General features: G+C 37.7%; 2 protein-coding genes across 6 annotated transcripts in view; both read right to left on the reverse strand.

The window, feature by feature from the left end:
* The window catches only part of TRAPPC13 (trafficking protein particle complex 13), a 53024-nt gene extending 26798 nt beyond the window's left edge, over positions 1–26226 (reverse strand). For 3 of the 5 annotated variants that reach the window (XM_032279580.1, XM_032279572.1, XM_032279554.1), the window contains exons 1-5: positions 25864–26226; positions 16311–16379; positions 15650–15749; positions 14183–14267; positions 72–199 (exon numbers count right to left, since the gene is read on the reverse strand). In XM_032279580.1, the coding sequence (XP_032135471.1) occupies positions 72–199; positions 14183–14267; positions 15650–15749; positions 16311–16379; positions 25864–25909 (428 nt within the window). In that variant the 5' untranslated portion in view covers positions 25910–26226. Of the gene's footprint in view, positions 1–71; positions 200–14182; positions 14268–15649; positions 15750–16310; positions 16380–25863 lie in introns of those variants that run through there. The other 2 variants (XM_032279563.1, XM_032279590.1) reach the window with 2 other exon arrangements.
* Positions 19905–25987, reverse strand: SHLD3 (shieldin complex subunit 3). The gene is made up of 2 exons (XM_032279600.1): positions 25864–25987; positions 19905–21542 (listed from the first exon to the last, which is right to left on the reverse strand). Exon 2 carries the CDS (start codon positions 21420–21422, stop codon positions 20670–20672), a length of 753 nt encoding a protein of 250 aa, XP_032135491.1. The 5' UTR covers positions 21423–21542; positions 25864–25987; the 3' UTR covers positions 19905–20669.
* Positions 26227–26284: the final 58 nt, after the last annotated feature.

Raw genomic sequence — 26284 nt, forward strand, 5'->3', positions numbered from 1 at the left:
AGAAAGCAAACATTTCAAATAAAGGCATATATAAGTAAAATCCTTTGAGAACTAGTAAAATTAATCCTTACATGTGTGTTCCAATTTCCTTGACTTCATGATGTATGACATCATCAATACAACAATCTGGTTTAAGTTCAGCCACTGCAGCATTGGAGGCTGAAAGGTTTAAACGCTGAGAACTTGTTTGAAGATCAGCCTTGAAAGAAAGTTAAAAAAAAAAAAAAGTCCAAAAGAGACTGGTTACCTATAAGGTATGGATGACTATGAGTAGAAAGAATAGGGGAATAAGAATAAGGAAAGAGGGATGAAAGGGGGAGAACACTTTTCTCTGTAAGCCTTTCTGTACAGCTCTGATGCTTAGAACCACAGCAATGGCACACACCCCTCAAAAATAAATAAAATCAAGCGGGAATTAGGGACAATCCAAAATGGAATACAAACAGTAACAAATGAACCTAACTGTATCACAAATGAAGAACACAATCATGCTAGGGCAGAGGGAAGGGGAAAAATGGAATTAACCTAAGTTTGGAAAACAAAATCTTGACTGTAATCTATGGCTAAAGACAAAAAGATGGCTAAGTACAAATGTACTGTAGCTACTATACATGTGTTTTTTCAGTATTTTATGTGTATACCAGGACAAAACAAAATAATGCATTGTGGATAACAAGAGACAGGTTTCTTACCTTTAGAGAAAACAAAAGGTACAAATAAGGAAACGGGGGAAGCTACAATGAAGCCTTTGGTGTTGGTCTGGAGTTTGAGGTATAAATATGAACACATGGTTTTTAAATATATATTCAGATGCATTTAACTGAAATAGATATGCATGTATGTGCTAGTATATAACACTAAAAGACAAGTAATCTTCCAAAACAAAATTAGATGTCAGAGACCAATTAATTTATAAGAGAACTAGAAAATGACATTAAAGTCACCAACTAAGAAAGCACTACCTCGTCTAAAGTAGCACTTTTCCTCCACCCAATGATGTTCCATAATATTCTTTTTTTTCCTTTTGAACATTTATCACTTTGTCTTAAAACTACTCTCCTTTACCTTAGTTACTTTCTATCACATTCACCTTTTGCTTCCATTGTAACATTTACCACAATCTATAATTACCTTTCTATTATTTTGTTTATCTGTTTCTTTCTGTCTCCCCTACCAGAAAAGTCTATGGAGACAGGAACCTCTTGTCTTTTCTTGCTCACCACTATAGCACGGTGTCCGGCACGTTGTAGGCAATTAATCAGTATTTGTCGGATAATGAATGAATGAATGAATTTATGATAAAACTTCAAGGCAAAAAAAAAATTGAGGGAAAGCAAACAGCACATTAGGCCATGGGCATTAATAGAGGTTTTTACATGAGAGCTACGATTTTTAAAGTTTTTGTTTCTTTTAAAAAAGAGTTTTGCAGTTAATTCTAATCCAATGTACTTCTTATGCTAGTCACTTTGAAATGGGATATTTATTAGTGCTGTGTCTTTTTATTTGTTTGTTTGTTTCTTTTGAGACGGAGTCTCGCTCTGTCACCAGGCTGGAGTGCATGATCTCCACTCACTGCAACCTCTGCCTCCCTAGTTCAAGAGATTCTCCTGCCTCAACCTACCGAGTAGCTGGGACTACAAACACGCATCACGACGCCCAGCTAATTTTTGTATTTTTTTTTCTTTTTTTTTGAGACGGAGTTTCGCTCTTGTTACCGAGGCTGGAGTGCAATGGCGTGATCTCGGCTCATCGCAACCTCCGCCTCCTGGGTTCAGGCAATTCTCCTGCCTCAGCCTCCTGAGTAGCTGGGATTACAGGCACGCGCCACCATGCCCAGCTAATTTTTTGTATTTTTAGTAGAGACGGGGTTTCACCAAGTTGGCAAGAATGGCCTCAATCTCCTGACCTTGTGAGCCACCTGCCTCGACCTCCCAAACTGATGGGATTACAGGCATGAGCCACCGCACCTGGCCAGTGCTGTGTCTTTGTTACACTCAGTTATAAAACAATGGTAGCTCACATTTATTGGGCACCTACTACGTACACGGCCCTGTTCTATTATTCATTTAATCCCTATATCCTGAAGTAAGTAGTAGTAGTATCCCGGTTTCATAGACAATGAAACCAAGGCACAGAAAAGTAACAACTTTCCCAAGGTTATACCACTCATAAGTAATAAAGCTGAGATTCAAAATTCTTTTTTTTTTTGAGATGGAGTTTTGCTCTTGTTGCCCAGGCTGGAGTGCAATGGCATGATCTTGGCTCACTGCAACCTCCGCCTCCTGGGTTCAAGAGATTCTATTGTAGCTGGGATTATAGGCGCCCACCACCACACCCAGATAATTTTTTTTGTATTTTTAGTAGAAATGAGGTTTTACCATGTTGGCCAGGCTGGTCTTGAACTCCTGACCTCAGGTGATCTGCCCGCCTCAGCCTCCCAAAATGCTAGGATTACAGGCATGAGCCACTGTGCCTGGCCCTAAAAATTCCTGAACATATACATATATATGTATATATATATATATATATTTTTTTTTTTGGTGATGGAGTCTTGCTCTGTCACCCAGGCTGGAGGGCAGTGGCACTATCTTGGCTCACTGCAACCTCCAACTCCCAGGTTCAAGCAGTTCTCCTGCCTCAGCCTCCCCAGTAGCTGGGATTACAGGCATGCAGCACCAAGCCTGGCTAATTTTTGTATTTTTAGTAGAGACAGGGTTTCACCATGTTGGCCAGGCTGGTCTCGAACTCCTGGCCTCAAGTGATCCACCGCCTCAGGCTTCCAAAGTGCTGGGATTAAAGGCGTGAGCCACTATGCCTAGATATACATTCTTAAACATTTTTGAAGTTAGAGAAAAAAAGAAATAATCGAACCCATTGGCTTTCTGTTGAATATGTTTTTTTATATGTCATTTTAATCATAACTGCAGTTTTGGATGCATAGGATTTGAAAAGGCAGAGAGGAAAGGGGCTAGAGGGAACTTATTCTAAGTAAGTTGAACAGAGCTAGGAAAACATTACAGGTGTGAAAGCTCAAGATGCTTTCAGAGGACATCAAGACTTTGGTATAACTGGCCAGGCATGGTGGCTCACGCCTATAATCCCAGCACTTTGGGAGGCCGAGGCAGGTGCATCACTTGAGGTGAGGAGTTTGAGGCCAGCCTGGCCAACATGGTGAAACCCTGTCTCTACTAAAAACACAAAAATTAGCCGTGTGTGAGTGGTGCTATACGCCTGTAATCCCAGCTACTTGGGATGCCGAGGCAGGAGGACAGCTTGAACCAGGCACACAGAGGTTGCCCTGAGCCAAGATTGCGCCCCTGCACTCCAGCCTGGCTGATAGAGTGTGACTCGGCTTCAAAAAGAAAAAAAGTTTGGTATAGTTAACAGGTTTATGTCTAGGATTAGAGAAAAAATACTTTAAAAACATCTAGAATAACCTTCAAGAGAACAGAGAAGCATTATCCGTTTTGTTTCCTGCTACTTCTCTAGTATCTAGAATCGTGCCTGGCATATACATTTTTTGAATAAATGTGTGAATGCCTAGTATAGACCAGTTGCTCTCAAAGTATGGGTCCCAGACCAACACAATCAGTAGCATCACCTGGGAACATGTTAGGAATGCAAATTCTTAAGCAACATTCCAGATCAAATGAATAGGAAACTCTGGGGACAGGGTCCAGCAATCAGTGTTTTTAATAAAACCTCTGGATGATTCTGAGGCCTTCTAAAGTTTGAGAGCCACTGATACAGACCATAAGAGTTATTTACTATTTTTTATTTATAACACACCAATTACACTATTTTTTTGTCTCTAGAACACTTATTTTGGTAGCATGCTGAAGTTTTCAAACTTACTGCTGAGATTTTTAAAAATTAAAAAACAAAAAAAACTAGTGGTTTTTAGTTAAACATAATAGATTATACAAGCATTTGTATTTCTTTTTTTTTTTTTTTTTTTTTTTTGAGATAGGGTCTCACTCTTTCGCCCCAGGCTCCAGTGCGGTGGCAATATCTCGGCTCACTGCAACCTCTGCTTCCCAGGCTCAAATCATCTTCCTAACTGAGCCTCCTGAGTAGCTGGGACTACATAAACATGCCACTGCACCTGGCTAATTTTCGTGTTTTCTGTAGAATGGGGTCTTACCATGTTGCCCAGGCTGGTCTCAAACTTCTGGACTCAAGTGATTTGCCTGCCTTGGCCTCCCAAAGTGGCACTTGTATTCTCAAAAACAATATTAAGATGACAGTAAGAGAATTTTAAAAAGTTCAAATCTACAGTATTTTTTCCAAAATTAAAAGAACTGTAAAAAATTAAAGCTTTGAAGCCAGAATTCTGGGTAGCTGAAGTATAACTGTGAATCTCCCAAGATATTCTCAGAAAAATAAAAATTAAAAAATAGAACGATATAAAGCCTCACATTAATATAATAAAGGCAGCAAATGTCCAAACTTCAAACTATAGGTAAAACTACGTTTTCTTGTCATGGGCCTTTGCGAAGAACAAGAGAAGTTCAGGAAAAACTGAGCTGAAGTGAAGAGAGTAGTGCCAGAATTAATAATGTAAGCCACTGCTAGAAAGATGAAGTCCATCCTAAGTGTGAAAATACAGAGGAAGTCTATCCCTGGAAGATGAAAGCACAGTCTACAGGAAAGAGACTTATAAGTATGTTTGACTGTTAAAAGGGAATTTTGGAAAGATAATACAAAAGTGGGAAAAAAAGAGAGTTTAAAAAGGAGAGGCCTCTTAGAAACTCTGCAGTGAGGGAAAAAAACAAGCAAGAGGAAAATATTTAGGATGCTACAATCCTAAGAAATGAGAAAAGCTGAGGATCACATACCCTTTCTTTTTTCACTACCCTCCTCAAAAGCCAACCAGTAAAAACAAAAAAATACTTTACTCACACAGCCAAAGCACCCCAAACTGCATTTCACAGAATGCAAAGCCAACAACAGTCTTCCTTTATATAAAAAATACTATAAAAAAGGGCTGGGCATGGTGGCTCAACGCCTATAATCCCAGCACTTTCGGAGGCCGAGGCAGGCGGATAATGAGGTCAGGAGTTTGAGACCAGCCTGGCCAATATGGTGAAACCCTGTCTCTACTAAAAATACAAAAAAATTAGACAGGCATGGTGGCACACGCCTGTAGTCCCAGCTACTCGGGAGGCTGAGGCAGAAGAATCACTGGAACTTCGGAGGCAGAGGTTGCAGTGAGCTGAGATCGCACCATTGCACTCCAGCCTGGGTGACAGAGCAAGACTCCATCTCAAAAAACAAACAAACAAATGAAAAATACTATTAAAAATACAGATGAGAATTTGAACAATTCACAGATAAAAATGGCTGCCCCAATAGTAAAACAGAAAAAAAGTGACATAATACTCAAGGTGATTTACATACCTCAAAAAAAAATTGGAGCTATAAAAAGTAAAGAAATTAAATAGTAGTTGATTGACTTCAGGAAAGAAATAGAAGAAAAAGGTAATGAAGACTAAATTACAAGGCACCCAAGGAAAAACAGATTCAAATGAAAATTTACTAAGGGCACTAAAGAAAAGCAGGCAAAGAAGACCTAATTTACAAGTAACTGGAGTTTGTAAAATGATAAACAAAACAACAGAACTAATATTAAAAATATAATCCATGAAAACTTTCTGGAAATAAAAGATCTGAATGTACATATTAAAAAGGTCCACTCAGAATCAGGGAAATTACACCCAAAGACCAATTTTGAAACACACAGAAAAAAATCACCAAGGCCTCCAGGAAAAAATATGAAATAACTTATAAGGCAAGAGAATTAGACTGACCTCAATCCTCTCAAAAACAACATATACAGCTGAGCAATAAAGGAACAGCATTTTCAAAAAACATAAGGAGATAGAAATGTAAACAAAAGATTTTAAATCTAGCCAAACTGTCCTTCAAGTATTGAAAAACTCCTTTGAACAAGGCCATGGAGAATATTGTACCCACAAGATTCTCCCGAACAATCTACTTGAGATATTTACTGCATCCAACCAAGATGTAAATAAAAAATGGAAAAACATGGGAAAGGGAAGAGAAAAGCAGTGCAAGCAACAGATGAGAGTTAAAGAATATTAAGATAAACTAAAGACCATATAGCAAGAGGATAAGTTAAAATGGAACTAGGGAGGTGGGCACTGGGACATTATAAAATTATAAATACAAAGATAAAAACTAGAACAAAAATATAAGCCTTCCTAAATCCCAAAAGACATAAAATAAATAAATAATAAAGTTGTAGCGATAAAAAGCATAGTAAATATAGCACAATACACTTAATGTTTTAATATAATGTAACACAGTTGAAACAAAGCATATCAAACTTACTAATACATATGAATGGACTTATTTATTAAAAAATTCAATTTGACTCACAAAGCAAGACCCAACCATATTTTGCATAAAAAAGACATAAATAAAGACAAAATGGATCAGTTGTGATGGCTAACACCTGTAATCCCAGCATTTTGGGAGGCTCAGGAAGGAGGATGGCTTGAAGCCAGGAGTTCAAAACCAGCCTAGGTAACAAAGTAAGACATCATCTCTACCACCAAGGAAAAAACAAATTAGCTCGGCACAGTGGCAGGTACCTGTGGTCCCAGCTACTTGAGAGGCTAAAGAGGGAGGATGACTTGAACCCAGAAGCTCTAGTCTACAGTGAACTAGGATTATGGCACTGTACTCCAGCATGGGCAGCAGACCAAGATCCTATCTCTTTCTTTTTTTTTTTTTGAGATGGAGTTGTTGTCCAAGCTGGAGCAGAATGGCATGACCTCTGCTCACTACAACCTCTGCCTCCTAGGTTCAAGTGATTCTCCTGTCTCAGCCTCCCAAGTTGCTGGGATTACAGTAACATGTTACCACGCCTGGCTAATTTTTTGTGTTTTTAGTAAAGACAAAGTTTCACCATGTTGGCCAGGCTGGTCTCGAACTCCTGATCTTAGGTAATCTGCTCACCTCGGCCTCCCAAAGTGCTGGGATTACAGGCATGAGCCACTGCGCCCAGCTCACAAGACTCTATCTCTTAAAAAAATGAGACAAAATGATTCAGAAAGGCTAAAAAATAAAGATATGGGCAAAAAGCATACCAACCAAACTGAAATAGTAAAAATGTAAGGGTAGTAGCACAGATATGAAAAATAAGATTCAAGCCAAAAAACATGAAACATGGCAAAGGAAAATATTTTAAAGTTAAAAGCCACAATTTACAATGACTAACAATAATTATAAATTTGCACCAAACAGCATAGTTTACATAAAGCAAAATATATGAGATTTTAGAAGATATAAATAGAAATACACTAGTTATAAGAGACAAACATGCCACTCTTAGTATAAGACAGATGAAGTTGATAATAAATAAAGATGTAGAATCCAGACCTAAACAACACAATTGATAAAATAGCTCTTATGGGCCATGCACCACCGTTGGCTCATGCCTGTAATCCCAGCACATTGGGAGGCTGAGGTAGGCGGATCATGAGGTCAGGAATTCAAGACCAGACTGGCCAACATGGTGAAATCCCACCTCTACTAAAAAATACAAAAATTAGCTGGGCATGGTGGCTCGTGCCTGTAAGCCCGGCTACTTGGGAGGCTGAGGTAGGAGAACTGCTTGAACCGGGACTGGGGAGGCGGAGGTTGCAGTGAACCGAGATTGTGCCACTGCACTCCAGCCTGGGCTACAGAACAAGACTCCATCACAAAACAAAATAAAACAGCTCTTATGAATACACATACACAGCTTTACAACCAAAAATAAAGCATACACATTCTTCTCAAGTACACATGGAAAATTCATAAAAATTCAATATTGGGTCATAAGACATCATCAGTAAGTTCCACAAGCTGAAATATCACAAGAACAACACTGATTGCAATGTAATAAAACTATAGTAACAATAAAAAAAAAAATAAGCCTTTCTCCCTAAAAAGGTTTTCCATTAAACAACCCTTGGTTAGTAGGTTAAATACAAATACAAATGAAATACGAATTAAATACAAATGAAATTACACAATTCTTTAAAAAGTAATGATAAAAATATTTAAAGAGCTGTTAATTTGGGCAATTTTGGAAAGTAATTTTACATTGATTATCATGCCTTAATGTAAGATAGGGTGTTTGGGCCCTGTTCAATGCTGCTACTACCTCTTTACCACTGTACAGTGGGCATCGGCTCTTCCTTCCACCATCAATTTTTAATTTAATTTTTAAATTTGGTTGCACTACTTTGGGCAACATAGCAAGATCTTGTCTCTAAAAAATAAAAAGTAATTAGCCAGATGTGGTGGTATGCAACTGTAGTTATAGCTACTCAGGAGGCTAAGATGGGAGAACTGCTTGAGCCCTGGAGGTGGAGGTTACAGTGACCTATGATTGCACCAGCCTGGGCAACAGAGTGAAACTTTACCTCTTTTTTATTTTTGGAGATGGAGTCTCGCCCTGCCACCAGGCTGGAGACCAGTGGTGCGATCTTGGCTCACTGCAACCTCCGCCTCCTGGGTTCAAGTGATTCTCCTGCCTCAGCCTCCCAAATAGCTGGGACTACAGGATTACCAACCACGGCAGGTATTTTTTGTATTTTTAGTAGAGATGGGGTTTCACCATGTTGGCCAGGATGGTCTTGATCTAACCTCATGATCCACCCACCTCAGCCTCCCAAAGTGCTGGGATTATAGGCATGAGCCACTGCGCCAGGACAACCTCACCTCTTAATGTCAAAAGTAATGAGAACAAAAATGCTATGCATTGGTATCTTCAGGATATAAAAAGCAGTGAATCAGAGGAAAATTAACTTTTATCAATATAAATCAAAGAATCAAAAAAGAATAAAATTCCTAGCTTAAAAAAATGGTAGAAAAAGAATAAAGTAAATAAACAGAAGCATAATAAAAGCAAAGCACAAATTAATGGAGAAAGGAAATATATTGGATATAAGCAATCTTTTAAGTCTTGGATTCTTTTTGAAGTTAAAATACATAAACCAAGAGCTAGCTAACTTAAGAATAAATTAAACCTAAGAAATGACCAGGGGAAAATATCACAACAGAAGAAAATTTTAAGAGCCTACTTTACAGACCTCTATGCAAATAAATGTGAAAATCTACATGAACTGAAATGGATTATTTCCTAGAAAAAAACAGCTCAGCAAAATTGACACCCTTAGAAATAGACTGCTTAAACATATCCATAGGAAAAAAAATAAAAAATAAAAAATGTAATCAAGGATCTCCCCCATTTAAAAAAAAACAAAAAACAAAAAACCAGTTCATATGATTTTGCAGGGAATTCTACAAATCCTTCAAGGAATAGGTAATCTAAATGATCCACAGTTCCCTGTATTTGTTTTTGTTTTGTTTTTTTTCTCAGACAGGGTATTGCTCTGTCATCCAGGCTAGTGGGACAATGTAATGGCACAGTTATAGCTCACTGCAGCCTCTAATTCATGAGTTCAAGTGATCCTCCTGCCTCAGCCTTCCAAGTAGATAGGACTACAAATATGTGCACTACAGCCAGAGGATTTTTAATTTTTTTTGGTAAAGACAGCGATCATATTGCCCAGGCTAGTCCTGAACTCCTGGGCTCTAGGCATCCTCCAGCCTCGTCTCCCAAAGTGCTAGGATTATAGTCATGAGCCACTGAGTCTAGCCTGATGCACATATTGTTCTAAAGCACTGAAAATAAAGAAAAAATGTCTGAAATCTTTTATTAAGCAACCATAATACTGACACCTAAAACCTGATAAAAAGACAACACACACAAATACAGGTCAATATCATGCTGTGCTTCATGACCTATATCCTCCTAAGTGATTCTGATGTCACAAATGGCTTATCTGGCTAGGTGTGATGGCTCACTTGTATAATACCAGCACTTTGGGAGGCTGAGGCAGGAGGATCACTTGAATTCAGGAGTTCAAGACCTGCTTGAGAAACATAGTAAGACCTTGTCTCTAAAACAGCATTAAAAAATTAGACAAGGATAGTGTCACACCCTGCAGTCTAGCTACTTAGGAGGCTAAGGCAGTAGGATTCCTTGAACCCAGGAGTCTGAGACTGCAGTGAGCTATGATCATGCTATTGTACTCCATCTTGGGTGACAGAGCTAGATCCTGCCTCAAAAAAAAAAAAAAAAAAAAAGAAAGATAAAGAAAAAGAAAAATAGCGTTATGCATATATCATGAATCTGTCTAGTTGAGCCTAAGAAGACCCCTGCTGAGTACTGCACTGCTTAATAAATAGCTATTATTGTTATTATAAAAGTGAATAGAGGCATGAAATATAAATGCATGTTTTAGAACATGCATACTACTCCATTGTTTTATTTTTATAGTACTGACATCTTAAATTATATGCCTTTGCTATTTTATTAATCTTTAAGAATAAATTCAATATTTACTGATTGCCAAGAAAGTCAACATTTACAACATACGAAGACAAAAGTATATGTTCTCAAACTTCTGAAAATCAGATCTTTTCACAATTGAATGCAGAGGTTGGCAAACTTTTTCTCCGAAGTCATTAACGAATATTTTAGATTTTGCAGGTCACATAACCTCTCTTGCAACTATACAACTCTGTTGTAGTAGCTGGAAATCAGTCAGAGATAATACATAAACAAATGAGTATGGCTGTGTGTCAATAAAACTTTATTAATAGACACTGACATTTGAATTTCTTTTTTTTTGTTTGTTTGTAGAGGCGGGGCTTTGCTGTTTTGTATAGGCTGGTCTCGAACTCTTATCCTGAAGCAATCTTCCTGCCTTGGCTCCCAAAGCACAGGGATTACAGGTGTGAGCCACCGCACCTGGCCTAAAATTGGAATTTCATATAATTTTCATGTCACTAAATATTCTAAATACTCTTTTCTTTTCAATCATTTGAAAAGGTGAAAACCATTCTTAGTTCAAAAGCCTATAAAAACAGGCAATGGACCAAATTTGGTCTTTAGGCTGTCATTTGCCAACCCCTGATATAATGAAAGGTAGAGACTCCAACCATATATGACAAACATATGTATGTGTACGCACAAATTTGTATCTGGAAGTTGAGTCTATTTGTTCTCTAAGGTCCTTGTTAACTTTAAAACTCCATGATCATTTTCAAACTCATTCTAATTAGAGGTCCTTTTTGGCAATACTCCCATTATGTGAACTAATCACTCTAAGACAGGTTTGACAACAACTTCTTCCCGACATACTGTGAATTCCTACCTTCTTTTTTTCTTTTTCTTTTTTTTTTTTTTTTTGAGACAGAGTCTTGCTCTGTTACTCAGGTGGCTGGAGCACAGTGGCACAATCTCCCCTCACTGCAACCTCCACCTCCTGGGTACAAGCAATTCTCCTGCCTCAGCCTCTCAAGTAGCTGGGACTACAGGCACGTGCCACCACATCACACCTGGCTAATTTTTGTATTTTTAGAAGAGAAGTGGTTTCACCGTGTTAGCTAGTATAGCCTCGATCTCTTGACCTCGTGATCCACCCGCTTTGGCCTTCCAAAGTGCTGGGATTACAGGTCTGAGCCACCGTGCCTGGCCCACTTTTTCTTTTGAAAAAGTTTTTGTTAGCCAAGTTAGCATATTCTATCTTTTAATTTCTAAACTATTTCAAAGGTCTTCTAACTGTTCCATTTTCTACAAAGCATCCCATACAATGTGCTCACATCAGTTTTTCTAACACAAAGAGTGATCAAAAGCCAACTGCCTACTGCTTTTAATTTTTTTTCAGAGACAGGGTCTTGTACTGTACCCCATGCTGGAGTGCCCAGGCATAACTCACTGCAGCCTCAAAATCCTGGGCTTAAACAATCCTTCCGCCTCAGGTTCATGAGTAGCTGGGACTATAGGTGTGTGCCAGCATGCTCAACTATCTTTTAAATTGTTTGTAGAGATGGGGTCTCATTATATTTCCTACGCTGGTCTTGAACTCCTGGCCTCAAGCAATCCTTCTGCCTCAGCCTCCTAAAGTGTTGGGATTCTGGCTGTGAGCTATTGAGGCCGGCCAGATTTTTTTTTAATTAATTTTTTTGCCTACCATTTTGCAAAATAATTTTTCAAAAAAGGTTAAATAAAACCTTAGTCTGACTTTCAGGATGCTCTATTGTATGGCTACTGATATAGCTTAGCTCTGTGTCCCTACCCAAATCTCATCTTATAGCTCCCATAATTCCCATGTATTATGGGAGGGACCTGGTAGAGATAACTGAATCATAGGGGTGGGTCTTTCCCATGCTGTTCTCATGACAGCAAATAAATCTCATGAGATCTGATGGTTTTATTTATTAATTTTTGAGATGAATTGTTGCTCTGTCACCCAGACAGCTGGAATGCGGTGGCACGGTCTTGGCTCCCTGCAACCTCAGCCTCCCAGGTTCAAGTGATTCTTTTGCCTCAGCCTCCCAAGTAGCTGGGATTACAGGTACATGCCACCACTCCCAGCTAATTTTTTGTATTTTTAGTAGAGATGGTGTTTCATCATGTTGGACAGTATGGTCTCAAACTCCTGACACTGGCCTCCCAAAGTGCTGGGATTACAGCCGTGAGCCACTATATCCAGCTAAGATCTGATTTTTTTTTTTTTTTTTTGAGATAGAGTTTTGCTTTTGTCACCCAGGCTAGAGTACAGTGGCACAATCTTGGCTCACTGCAACCTCCGCCTCCCAGGTTCAAGCAATTCTCCTGCCTCAGCCTCCCGAGCAGTTGGGATTACTGGTGCATGCCACCACACCCAGTTAATTTTTGTATTTTTAGTAGAGACTGGATTTTGCCATGTTGGCAAAGCTGATCTTGAACTACTGACCTCACAGGTAATCCACCTGTCTCGGCCTCCCAAAGTGCTAGGATTACAGGCGTAAGCCACCACACCTGGCCGATCTGATGGTTTTAAAAATGAGAGTTTCCCTGCACAAGCTCTCTTTCTGCCTGTTGCCATCCACGTGAGATGTGACTTGCTCCTTCTTGCCTTTCGCCATGATGGTGAGCCCTCCCCAGCCACATGGAACTGTAAGTTCATTAAAGTCTTTCTTTTGTAAATTGCCCTGTCTTGGGTATGACTTTATCAGCAGCATGAAAAAAGAACTAATACAGCTACTATTCATCTGTACCACCTTACCTACTCTTACCAAGTGAAATTTGTTCACTTGGTACTGCTATGTCTTTGCCTCTGACTACCATGTCTCCCTTGCCTTGTCTGTACCCTCCCATTCTTTCAAAATCCTCTTTGCATTCCCTCTTCTCCAAGAAACCTTCCTGATTGATATAATCCCCAGTGATCTTTCCTCCTCTATGTTAATAACATATATTAATAAATACTTAAACTGCTATTTACCTTTGACTAGTACACCTTCTCACCCAAGCAATCACAACCTTGTTGAATAGGAAAAATGTTTTCGTGCCTAGCATAATACTTACAATTTTAGGCATTCATTAGAGCTTGTTAATGAGTTAAAAATTCTTGTATCAAATATGCATTTAATGAAGTGCCAAAAACATAATAGATATTAAAAAAACTTTTTTTTTGAGATGGAGTCTCACTGGGTCCTCCAGGCTGCAGTTCAGTGGTGTGATCTTGGCTCACTGCAACTTTCACCTCCCGGGTTCAAGTGATTCTCCTGCTTTAGCCTCCCAAGCAGCTGGGACTACAGGTGCCTGCCACCACACCTGGCTAATTTTTGTATTTTTAGTAGAGATGGGGTTTCACCATGTTGGCCAGGCTGGTCTCAAACTCCTGACCTTAGGTGATCCATCTGCTTTGGCCTCCCAAAGTGCTGGGATTACAGGCATTAGCCACCATGCCCGGCCTAAAAAGAAATTTTTTTTTTTTGGGGACGGAGTTTCGCTCTTGTTACCCAGGCTGGAGTGCAATGGCGCGATCTCGGCTCACCGCAACCTCCGCCTCCTGGGTTCAGGCAATTCTCCTGCCTCAGCCTCCTGAGTAGCTGGGATTACAGGCACGCGCCACCATGCCCAGCTAATTTTTTTTGTATTTTTAGTAGAGACGGGGTTTCACCGTGTTGACCAGGATGGTCTCGATCTCTTGACCTCGTGGTCCACCCGCCTCGGCCTCCCAAAGTGCTGGGATTACAGGCTTGAGCCACCGCACCCGGCAAGAAATTTTTTTAAAGAGTGAAATACATCCCAAGTAAGAACGTTACTTACTTTTACCAATATGTCTTTTACAACTTGATTGCTATCATTATGAACGCTGATATAACTGGAAAAGGTCTCTCCCAAAAATATATTCCTGTAAAATAAAATAAGTATTTAGGAAGAAATCCATTTAGGTTTCACAATAAATATTCTGTTTGAGAATCGCTAAGAACTTCAAATGGAGAAAAATTTACTAAAGAATAGAGATCTGGTAAAATATTGTTTCCACATTCCTTTGTTCACATTAGGTCACTCATTCATTACCTAACGCAATTCAAAATATGAATGTAATCTACAAAATATGATGTATCTTGGCCTTTGACTACTGTACAAAATGCCAATCTCGATAGAGATAAGACTCACTGAATCACATCTATGCTAAAGTCTTAAGATTTGTATCTGAACAGTTCAGAAAAAGCCAAGTTTCCATTCTTGAAATAATTTATGCCCTGAGTCTAGAAGAGATCTCCTAAGTTACTGATATTGGGGTATTTTTACCAATTTATTTCCTAAGTTATTTGAATAAAAATCAGCAGTGGCTTTATTTTACATAGTTTTATACTTTTTACATGAACATATTTCACAGTTTTTCAAGACGCTAGTCAATGAGCACATTCTGTAAAACTATAAAAACAATCTGTAAAATTCCTTTTTTGTCTCAAATTCTGTGAGTTGCAAACAGAGTGGAACCAGGGGCTTTTACCTTATTATTAATCTAGAACAACAATAAAGCTAAGAATAACAGAAGAAATAAATTTAGAGTTCCTAATTAACTGAGAAGTCTGATAACTCATCTTGGGAGAGGACTATGAGGCAAAAAAAAAAAAAAAAAAAAAAAAAGCTGCTTCTGAAAAATACATTTAGATTAGTAGTTAAAAGAATTATGTAGCCATTCTTTTATCCTAGGAATTCTATTACCCTAGGAATAGAATAGAATTATGTACAATTCTATTACCCTAGGAATCACTATTAACATTTTATTTTGGTATATATCTTTTTTTTTTAAATAGGAGAAAGCTATAATCACATAGTATGTTTTTTAATAATATCTTTGCCACTCAAATGTATCATGGGCTGGGTGCGTTGGCTCATGCCTATAATCCCAGCACTTTAGGAGGCAGAGGCGGGTGGATCACCAGAGGTCAGGAGTTCAAGATCAGCCTGGCTAACATGGTGAAACATGGTCTCTATTAAAAACACAAAATTAGTCAGGGCGGTGACGTGTGCCTGTATCCCAACTACTCAGGAGGCTGAGGCAGGAGAACTGCTTGAACCCAGGAGGTGGAGGTTGCACTGAGCTGAGATAGTACCACTGCACTCCAGCCTGGGTGACAGAGCAAGAGTCCCATCTAAAAAAAAAAAAAAAAAAAAAAAAAGTAAATGTATCATAAAGTGTTTTCCCATCCCATAGCTCTTTTTGAAAACATAATTTATAATAGCTTTACAAGGTTTCTTATGTGAGTATGTCATGCCTACCCAAAATTTTGTGGTAAAGTCAGCATTTCTCCCAACATTAAAACTTCTGCACCATTAACAGTTGAAGGATCATCTCTCATCAGCTGGTTAAAGAGATCACCTGAATGAAGAGAAAAACATAAAATTCCGACATCTACCTTTTAAATAACTTTTACTTATATAAAGAAATAGCTGAGAGAGACATTTTAAAAAACAACCTCTTGACAAAAATGAGATTTAAAAAGTCTAACTTCTAGATTTTAATACAACAAAAGCATGTCAAAAAATTCTGATCTCACAAGGAATGAACACTTTAGAAACAACGAAAAATGTACAAAATATACCATAGAAAGCCCCAATAATTCTAAATAAAAGGAATGCTAATACATATATTGATGCAACATTTGAGGATGAAGGCAATTTTAATAGCATTATGAATATGAATGTATCTTAAACTGTAAGTCTCATATTGCCATAGTATATAAACATAATGTGTACTTGCAGAGTACAAATAAGGACTGTTACTCAGATGGCCACCTTTCACATGATACAAAAATAGGCAACAAAGAATCTAGCAAATGGTTAGTATAAAATTTACAAGGCTAGGCTTAGTCCAAGGTAACGCACCAATTCAGGTGTCAACTTTTTCCTAGGTATAGATAGAGGAAAGCATGTGCCATACCAGGTAAGTCTTTCTCTTCACAAGTTACTGGGATATTGGTGAATAAAGTAGGCTTAGTCAGCCGCATCACTGTGAAGTAAAAAAGTAAAACAAAACAAAACATTAATAATGCTTAGGGTTAATATTCTCAAGTCTAGTGTATGATATTCATCCATTTTATACTACCATAAAATATAACCTAAATACTTCCTGAATATAATACTATATACTTCCTAAGGTCATCACGCATCAGTGATTTATTAAAAATTTTAATGTTATAAAATAATTTTATATAAGAACCACTATTTACAACCTATGAATTATAAGAATTAAATGTAACTATAATATACATTCATTATAGAGAAAGGAAATTATTTTTAAAGCTTAAATAATATTAGGAACATAAGGCTTTAAAAAATTCCAAGTGACTTCACTGTAAACAGTATCAACAAAATATGAACACTCGAAACTCAGTAAGTGTTTTTTGTTTTTTTTTGAGACAGAGCCTTACTCTGTCACCAGGCTGGAGTGTAGTGGCGCGATCTCGGCTCACTGCTACCTTTGCCTCCCAGGTTCAAGAGATTCTCCTGCCTCAGGCTCCCAAGTAGTTGGGATTACAGGAACGCACCATCATGCCTGATTTTTTTTTTGTATTTTTAGTAGAGATGGGGTGTCACTATGTTAGCCAGGCTAGTCTTGAACTCCTGACCTCAAGTGATCTACCCACCTTGGCTTCCCAAAGTGCTGGTATGATAGGCATGAGTCACCACACCTGGCCAATTCTTTAAGTACTATTAATTCTGTGTGGAAATTATAAAAATGTAGGTTAACATATAGGTTTACATAACTCCAACCAAAACTAAGATTTATTTTTGGAACATGACAGAATGTATCTAAAGTTCATCTAGATAAACAAATAAATGAAAATAAGCTAAGGAAATTAATGGAGAAAAAAGAGGAAGACAAATTTACTACATATTATAACATATTTAAGTCCATAGTCAACTAATTGGCTTATTAGTATAAGACCATACTGATATATTAGTTTTCCAAAACAAGATAGGACATAGTTAAAAAAAATTATTAGTAAAAGGAGTATTCATTATAAGGTGTAAAGATAAATGGTTTGCTACCTGGAAAAATAAAATTTAATTTAAAAATTCAAAAAAAGCCACAGACAAGTAGAAAAAGTGAAATTATTTATTAAATGTAGTCTAATGAGGGTGGAATGCTCTACAATTTAAAAAAATATATATTTTTCAGTTACTTTGAAAGACTGTCATTTGACCACATCAAAATTTAAAAAAACATAAAAAAAACTATAAAAACTTGTAAAACTTTTCAGAAAATAAATCACAGAGGGCTAGTTCATTATCAAAAGTATTCATTCAAATCAAAGCCAAAATACTAGAAAGACTATAGACCTACATGTTCAATTCAGAATATAAGTAGTATTCACTAGCATATATAAAAATGTACTACCCAACTACTAATTCACCAACTATGGTGTTCATATCAAATTTAGTGCCTTTTTCATTCTGGTTTCAGCTTAAATGTCATCTTTTTCAGAAAGAAAGTAACAGGTCATTCTGTTTCTCTCATGGTACCTTGTATTTATCATGCACTATATTTGTTTATAGCACTCCTTTCCAAACTCCATGAGGTCTAGGCTCTTAGGTACTAAGTTCAGTTTTGTAGCATCCTTATCTGGTGTAGGTTTTGCTATTCAGATCTTTCCTGAATAAAATAATTAGCACTTTATGAAAGTCCCCAAGTAACTGGCATCATTTTGAAAGTGTAAGTTTTAGAAACTGAGGGCGATAACAACCTTGCTACATTAAGCAGCTGGCTTTTGAAATAGTCAACAAATGCTACCCTTAAAATTTCAGAAGTTACTTTGTATGGCTAACATTTACTAGCACCAGGTATTATGCTAAATATTTTACAAGATGAACACATTTAATTCTCATGAGTACTCCCTTAAGTTGGTACTACGTTAACCCCAATATACAGATAGGGCACTGACAATGCCTGCAGAAGGCAAAGTGCATACGAAAGGATTATATTAGTAGATAAGTAGGAGAATCTAGATCTGAACCCCAGTGATTTCACTGTTCAAAAATAATTCTCTACAGTAATTATTAATTATAAGCCTGGAGCCATATGCCTGGACTGTCATGCCTTACCAGAAATATCCCAGGGGAATTCAAAGTAGGACTCTATTCCAGAGTATTAACCAATAATTGGTTAATACTCTGGAATAGAGTCCTACTACAGATGAATATGGGGAGGTGTTTTCAACCTTCACTTTCATTTTTAACTATGAAAACAGATTAAAAGGTGCCCTGCAATTGATACAGAAGAGGCAGTTTCTCCCAATTTAAACATCTAAAATCACTTAAAAATTTTTTTTTGAGACACGGTCTCACTTTGTTACTCAGGTTGGAGTATGATCATGACTGACTGCAGCCTTCACACCCTGAGCTCAAGTGATCCTCCTGCCTCAGACCCACCACTTATCCCTGCCCACCAAGAGGCTGGGAATACTGTCCCATGCTATAATGCCTGGTTAATTTTTGTGGTTTTTGTAGAGATGGGGTTTTACCATGTTGCCTAGGCTGGTAAGTTCACTGTTAGTACCAGCTGGTGTTTTCTATTTCTTTCCCATTATTTTTTTCATTTCATTAGAAAACAAATCTCAATAAAGAGAAAATAGAGTCTCAAGGGAATCCTAAGACACTCTTTTTTATTTTTTTTAGTGTCCTTGAGTTCACCCAAACGTTTAGCCAACATTTTTGCTTATCATAGGTTCAAATTTCCATTACAAGCAAAAGTCCTGTAAAGCTTAATTTTTCATGATTCCTGTGGTTTAGCAGGGGATGAGATGGGGGGAGGGGGTAAAAAACAATCCTCCATTAAAAATAAAATGATCCCAATTTAGTATGAAAAGCAACTGTTTTCTTCATAATTTCAGATTATGGCCTTTGCAGCAACATGAATGGAACTGGAGGCCTTTATCCTAAGCCAATTTACGCAGGAACAGAAAATCAAATACCACATATTCTCACTTATAAGTGGAAGATAAACAATAAGCATATATGGGCACAAAGAAGAATAACAATAGACACTGAGACCTATTTGAGGGTGGAAGGTGGCAGGGGGGTGAGGACTAAAAAAAATACCTATTGGTTATTATGCTTATTACCTGGGTAACAAAACTATTTGTACACCAAACCCCTGTGGCACACAATTTAACCTCTGTAAATTTTTCTTTCCAACTTTTATTTTAGGTACATATGACAAATCTGTACCTAAAATAAAAGTTGGAAAGAAAAAAAAAAAAGTGGACTTTTAAACAACCTCAGCCATCTCAGGCTATGAAGGGCACATTTACCATGCATTATCAAGCTCCTACCATGATAGGCACTGTGCTTCAAGGTAATATGTCTATATACCTAGTAAGTGCTGTCTTATTTTTCTTAGGGAGCTGGTGTGTTTAATAGTAGTAATAACATATAAGCTGCAAGAGGGCAGGGTCCATGTCTGTCTCCTTCCTTAGTATATCCTAACACCTACTGCAAGGTAGGCATTTAAATATGTTAAACAAATGCAAGCTTATATGCTTATATAACGCTTTTATTGTTTTAATCCCTTTGAGTATTTTTATGAGGTGATATGTAAATCCAATTATAAGATTATGCTTATGGGGAACCTAAAATGACTTCAATAATCAGTCAAGTAATAATTAGCACTATCATTAATATTGAATTATCTGTATCAGAAGAAATAGACAATAACTCGACCCCTATTCAACATTTGATGCTTTCCTTCAAAACACATTATAGCCTTAAAGATACCTTACAGTATTAGGTGAAGTATACATTTTGTATCTTGGTTTGAAAACAACCCATCAATTGCTATTACATATCTTTGGAAACATTATTATGAATCTAGGCTGGTCTCCCGATCTGAACTACATTCATGTCACATAAATAGCATTTCAAAGAGAATTGTTTTTAATTTTTTTTTTAATTACACTTGAGGTGAGTAAAGAAAAATACAGTAAAATTAGATTTTAGAGATTCACCAGAATCCAAACTAAACAACTTAATTCATAAGACTAATTCAATCACAGTTTGTAACAAAACAAAAGGAACAGAACATTTTTACCTTCAAATTCAGTGTAAACAATAATTTATCACATTTAAAAGAAGGCTGCTAATAAGTAGAACTCAGAAATTTCTTGACTTAATTGACAAACTTAGGCATTCTAAAAAGTCATTAAAAATTTTAAAAAGCCTGTAAAATTTATTTCATCTATTTCTATCCATATTCACTTCATTCAGAATATTCTTCCTTGTTGACAATCAGTGGAGTTCATTACATACTAAAAATAACACCATATTTATGCACAGATAAATTAATTTTTCCAGTAAGAGCTAATCTTCCTTTAAGAAGACTTCCCACATATTCACAATACATAATATCACAGAATATCCATATTTGGCCTAGATGTCTCTGAATTGTAGCATTACAAGATGGAAGTTCATTGTGTCTAATAATTTGATTGAGTTTTGTCCAAATGTCTTCCAGAGTTTGGCTGTTACAAATAGTGTCTTCTATTGTCCATCTTGCTCTATAAAGTGAGTGTAAATTTAGCGCCTTTAAACTATCTTGCAATTTTTTAGACACAGGATAAACGTTTTTAGTACAATTATTGCTGGGAAGGGAAATACTCCAAGATCTCCTGTTGTGCTGTTTTCCCTTTTCTGATTGTTTATCCACATTTCCAGAATTAGTCTGTTCCTTCAGTGTGTGTGACCAGATTAAATGCTGCTGTTTCAAACAAGGTTGAAACTCCAATAGATCTACTGTGCAATCATAACTGTGTGATTTAGCAGTATGTTCTGAAATGGCCAAGTACTGTTTCACATCTTCAGCTGCCTCTCCAGAAATCACAGGTGGTGATCTTTTAGGTCTGAGTGGAAGCTTGGACCCATCATATGGAAACCAAGGTATAAATCTTGATAGTGGACGAACAGGAAAGTCTTGAATTGCCTTTTCTGCAATTTTTGGCAGTTGTGTGGGATCACTCTCATATGGTCGATAATGTAATATTACTTCTGTAGTCATTCTGTAGTAATCCAGTTACTCTTAGTGATGAGAAAATTTCTTAGCTGAACTCCTCAGAGCTAGAATGTTAATTTATTATTACAAGATTGTCTCTCTTGCCAAATCAGAGGGAAACAGGACCTAAAGTGGAAGTATTGCAAACAATAAGATATGGTAGGGATAACCTGCCTACAAATAGGCGGGGAGAAAAGGAAAAACAAAAACCAAAAACCAATCCCAATGTAGTAGTTTACCAAAGTGCTATTGGTAAATGTGAATGTAATCTACAAACCTGAAAACTCTTTCTCTTACCAAAATAAAGACTCTGAATTAGATACCCTATAAAATTACTTCCAGCCTAAAAATGCTAGTAGTCAATGTGTTTAACTTAACAGATCTAAAGGGTTTGGAAGTATGAATATTAATATATTAAGTATTAATAGTCTTAGAACTATAGCAGAAACAAAGAGTAAATGAATGATTCTTAAAATATTGTTTTCCTATGAAAATAATTAACAAAAAATGTAATATTTGAAAATTGAGGACAATGAAATCACTGTAAATTCTACTTCAACATGGTGAAATCCCATCTCTACTTAAAAAAAAAAAAAAAAAAAAATTAGCTGGGCAAGGTGGTGCATGCCTGTAGTCCCAGCTACTAGGAAGGCTGAGGCAGAATAGCTTGAACATGAGAGCCAGAGGTTGCAGTGAGCTGAAATTGTACCACTGCACTCCAGCCTGGGCAACAGAGCAAGACTTCATCTCAAAGAAAAAAAAAATTCTAATCTGTTTGGAAGAAAATTAATCATTTTACACTTGAAAATTATATGGATTCGCCGGGTGCAATGGCTCACACCTGTAATCCCAGCACTTTGGGAGCCTGAGGTGGGCGGATCACCTGAGGTCCCTAGGAGTTCAAGACCAGTCTGACCAACATGGTGAAAACCCGTTTCCTAAAGATAAAAAAATCTAGCTGGGTGTGGTGGTGCATGCCTGTAATCCCAGATACTCAGGAGGCTGAGGCAAAAGAATCACTTGAACCAGGGTGGTGGAGGTTGCACTGAGCTGAGATCACACCATTACACTCCAGCCTGGGTGACGGGGCAAGACTCCATTTCAACAACAACAAATTATATGGATTTCACCAAACAAATATATAGATAGAATATTTGATGATATCATCTTATTTTCTGTAGTAAAAACTAAAACCATAAGTATGGTTTAACTTTGCATTTTAACCAGGCCAAGAACCAGTTTTGTGATGCTGTCTTCTCCACATAATCCAGGCAATTAAGCAGTATGGAGACCCTAATACCATGGCTTTTGTATTCCAATTTGGAGGAGAACAAGAAGTCTAGACTCTTATTTTTTTCTCTTAGACCACAGAAGTCCTCAAGTTGCCCCACATTAAGTCACTGATAATAAATTCCAGCATATGGTACATAGGGTCAAGAATGGAGCCTTCCAATATCTGCAAGTTAGGCTTCCTAACCGGGTCCAAAGTTGTAAAGGCGACAGAACAGGCTTTTTCACATCCTAACAACTGCAGAAAAAAATGAGTTGAATCCCTTTTCCCCCAAAATCATTAGAGAATTACTTGATGAGGGTTCTCCCATTGCTAGGATAACCATGAGTATGGACTCCTGTCATGATGTCACAATAGAATCACTGTCTGACTCTGAAGAGTCAGAAGAAGTAACTAATTCTATGATTCTTTTTACTTACTGTTACTGTCCACTAACAGATGTGACAACTCTCAAATTCATAAATGTGATCTTTAACATCCATAATTTTAAATATGGATCTAAATGTTATCACGTATTCCTTCAAGAATTAATAATGCACTAATGTTTTTCTTCTGTTCCTTACACTTTCACATTGTATAATGTGAAATGGCATTGAAAAATTCTCTCATCTGAACTCAATCAGTGTTATACTCAAGAGACAATTTTTTTATTTTGAGACAGTCTTGCTGTGTCACCCAAGCTGGTGTGCAGTGATACGATCTCTGCTCATGGCAACTTTCACCTCCCAGGCTCAAGTGATTCTTGTGCCTCAGCCTTCTGAGCAGCTAGGACCACTGGTGTGCACCACATTGCTGGCTATTATTGGTATTTTCAGTAGAGATGGGGTTTCACCATGTTGGCCAGGCTGGTCTCAAACTCCTGATCTCAAGTGATCAGCCACCTCGCCCAACCAAGAATAACAAGACATTATCTTTTTATTTATTTTTTTGAGACGGAGTTTTTGCTCTGTTGCTCTGGCTGGAGTGCAACTGCATAATCTCAGCTCACTGCTGCCTCTGCCTCCCACGTTCAAGCGATTCTCCTGCCTCAGCGTCCCATGTAGCTGAGAATACAGGTATGCGCCACCACCCCAGGCTGACTTTGTATTTTTAGTAGAGATGGGGTTTCTCCATGTTGGTAATCCTGGTTTCGAACTCCCCACCTCAGGTGATCTGCCCACCTCAGCCTCCCAAGTGCTGGAATTACAGGCGTGAGCCACCGCTCCTGGCACAAGATATTATCTTTTAACATTTTACATATAAAAATATAAAGTGAATTTAAATGATCCCTTAAATTGATACATTTGGTATCCAACACCAGTAAATTGAGAAGTGTGAAAATCCTTGATTAGCTAGAACACTGGGTTAACTAGAAGATGGTATAAAAGAGGTTTAATAAAGTTGAAACTATCAGTGAATTTTAAAACATTTGCCCGTTTAGGTTGCCTTTTTTTTTTTTTTTTTTGAGATAGAGTCTCACTCTGTCACCCAGACTGGAGTGCAGTGGGGCAATCTCAGCTCACTCAGCCTCTGTCTCCCACGTTCAACCAATTCTCCTGCCTCAGTCTCCTGAGTAGCTGGGATTACAGGTGTCTGCCACCACCCTTGGCTAAGTTTTGTATTTTTAGTAGAGACACGTTTTCACCATGTTAGCCAGGCTGGTCTCAAACTCCTTACCTCAAGTGATCTGCCCACCTTGGCCTCCAAAAGTGCTGGGATTGCAGGTGTGAGCCACCGCACCTGGCGTAGGCTGCTTAAATATTCCTTCCTAGGTATCCTCTGTTTTGGAAAACAGAGAATAACAGAAAACTAAAAACTCTCAGTGGCAGTCTCTGTTTCACTGGTATTTAACTTTTTAATAGCTTCTAATTTGGACAAATCACCTTGTAGCTAATAGAACTGCTCAAAATTCCCATCAACATAATTGGTGGAGGAATTATCTCTGACAATGCTGTTTCATTTATTAGGAGGCAACATGGACTCTTGAAAAGAGGCAGGTCTTATGTTGAAATACTGCCTCAATCACTTACTAGCTATGTGATCTTGGAAAAGTTGCTTCAGCTATAAGAATTAATATTTACTCCACATACTTGAAATGAGATTGAGAGATAATGGACATGCTTTTCTTCTTTTCCCTCTTCTCCACGAGTAACAATCCATTTTAGTCTAGATCATTTGCTCAGGTTAAGCTTACAGATCCCATCGCTGTATCAGTTAAAATTACAAAGGACTACAGTAAGAGATAGTTTTGCTAACTAAGGCATCATTACATGATTCTATGTTACAAATGAGACTGATGAGCTTCTAGAATGTCTGATGACTACCTCATAATGGGAAGGCTAAGGCATCTCTCAAAATGGATGCCATAAGTGCAACTGAATTGAATCCAAATGTTTTTTGAGAATTTATTTTCTCAGCTCATTCAAGCCATATATTAGAGCATACAAGAAACAAAAAGTGCATTTGTTGTAGTAAAAAACAAAATAAAACTGAAAAGATTTCAAATAAAAGGTTTTCAGAAAATAATAGGCATTAAAAAAAATCTGTCCAAAAAAAAAAAAAAACCTGTCTTGTTTTTTTTCCTAAATAATGATCTAATTAAATCATCAAACTTACTCAAAATGGCTGTGTACAAAAAATGAAAGTTGACATTACATCTCGGACATGTTTCCCACATACAGTGCTTTGAAGAAAACTGCAGTTTGTTTTTAATAACTCTAAGTTATATGTTGTATTACTATGCATTGTTAAATTATTGGCACTATTGCCATGCAATACTAATTTTACAGAGGAAGCTGAAGCCTGTTAACTTAGTGCCACATGAAGAGACAAGAGACAGAAGGAAAAAGCTCTTAGGTGCCCGCTGTAGTTCACCCCAGTTCACAGAGATCTCCACGGTAGGGGCGGGACGTTAGCTTCTGCGGCTAAAATCTGGTGATTGAAGTAGCATAGATCAGAAAGAATGATTTACAAGCTATCTATTTCATTCTATAAAGGGGCCCTTAAACCTAAAAAGCATCCAGGCGAAATCGCTTCCTTCCGCTTGGTGCCAAGGGACAGAGCAGGAGGGCAAGCACTGACAGTGTTTAAGAAGGACGAGGCCTACATGGCAAAGGCTTCGAGAAATAACGAAGGGAAGAAAACAGAAAAAGGGGACTCAGATGCGCAAAAGTTTACCTTTCAGCGCCAGCAGGTGCTCCTGTTTAGGGGGATTCACTTCCATTTCGACCGGCACTTTTGACCCACGGCCTACGGGGGCTGGACAGGTTCAACTTGGCCCGGAAGAAAACGGAAAACCTCGCGTTGGGGAAGACCAAGAGTCAAACGCACACTCAACTTCTCTCTGGTGGTGGTACCTTAAATTCTCTTACTATGTCCTTTACAGACTGGCTTCTTTTCACCAAATCCATCTCTTTTATCTTAGAAACCTATCCTATACATAAAATACTTTGTTTTCTTTCTGCAGTCACACATCGCGACTTCAGGAACCCACCCCTCGGCAACAATACGCGGCCTCCTAAAGGCTAACGTTACCGGCGTAAAAAAAAAAAAAAAGAGCGTGGCATGCTGGGATTTGTAGTTTATGCAAAAATCTTGT

Source organism: Sapajus apella, unplaced genomic scaffold, assembly GCF_009761245.1.
Source record: "Sapajus apella isolate SASKATOON/1434 unplaced genomic scaffold, GSC_monkey_1.0 scaffold1, whole genome shotgun sequence".
Classification (NCBI taxonomy): Eukaryota; Metazoa; Chordata; class Mammalia; order Primates; family Cebidae; genus Sapajus; species Sapajus apella.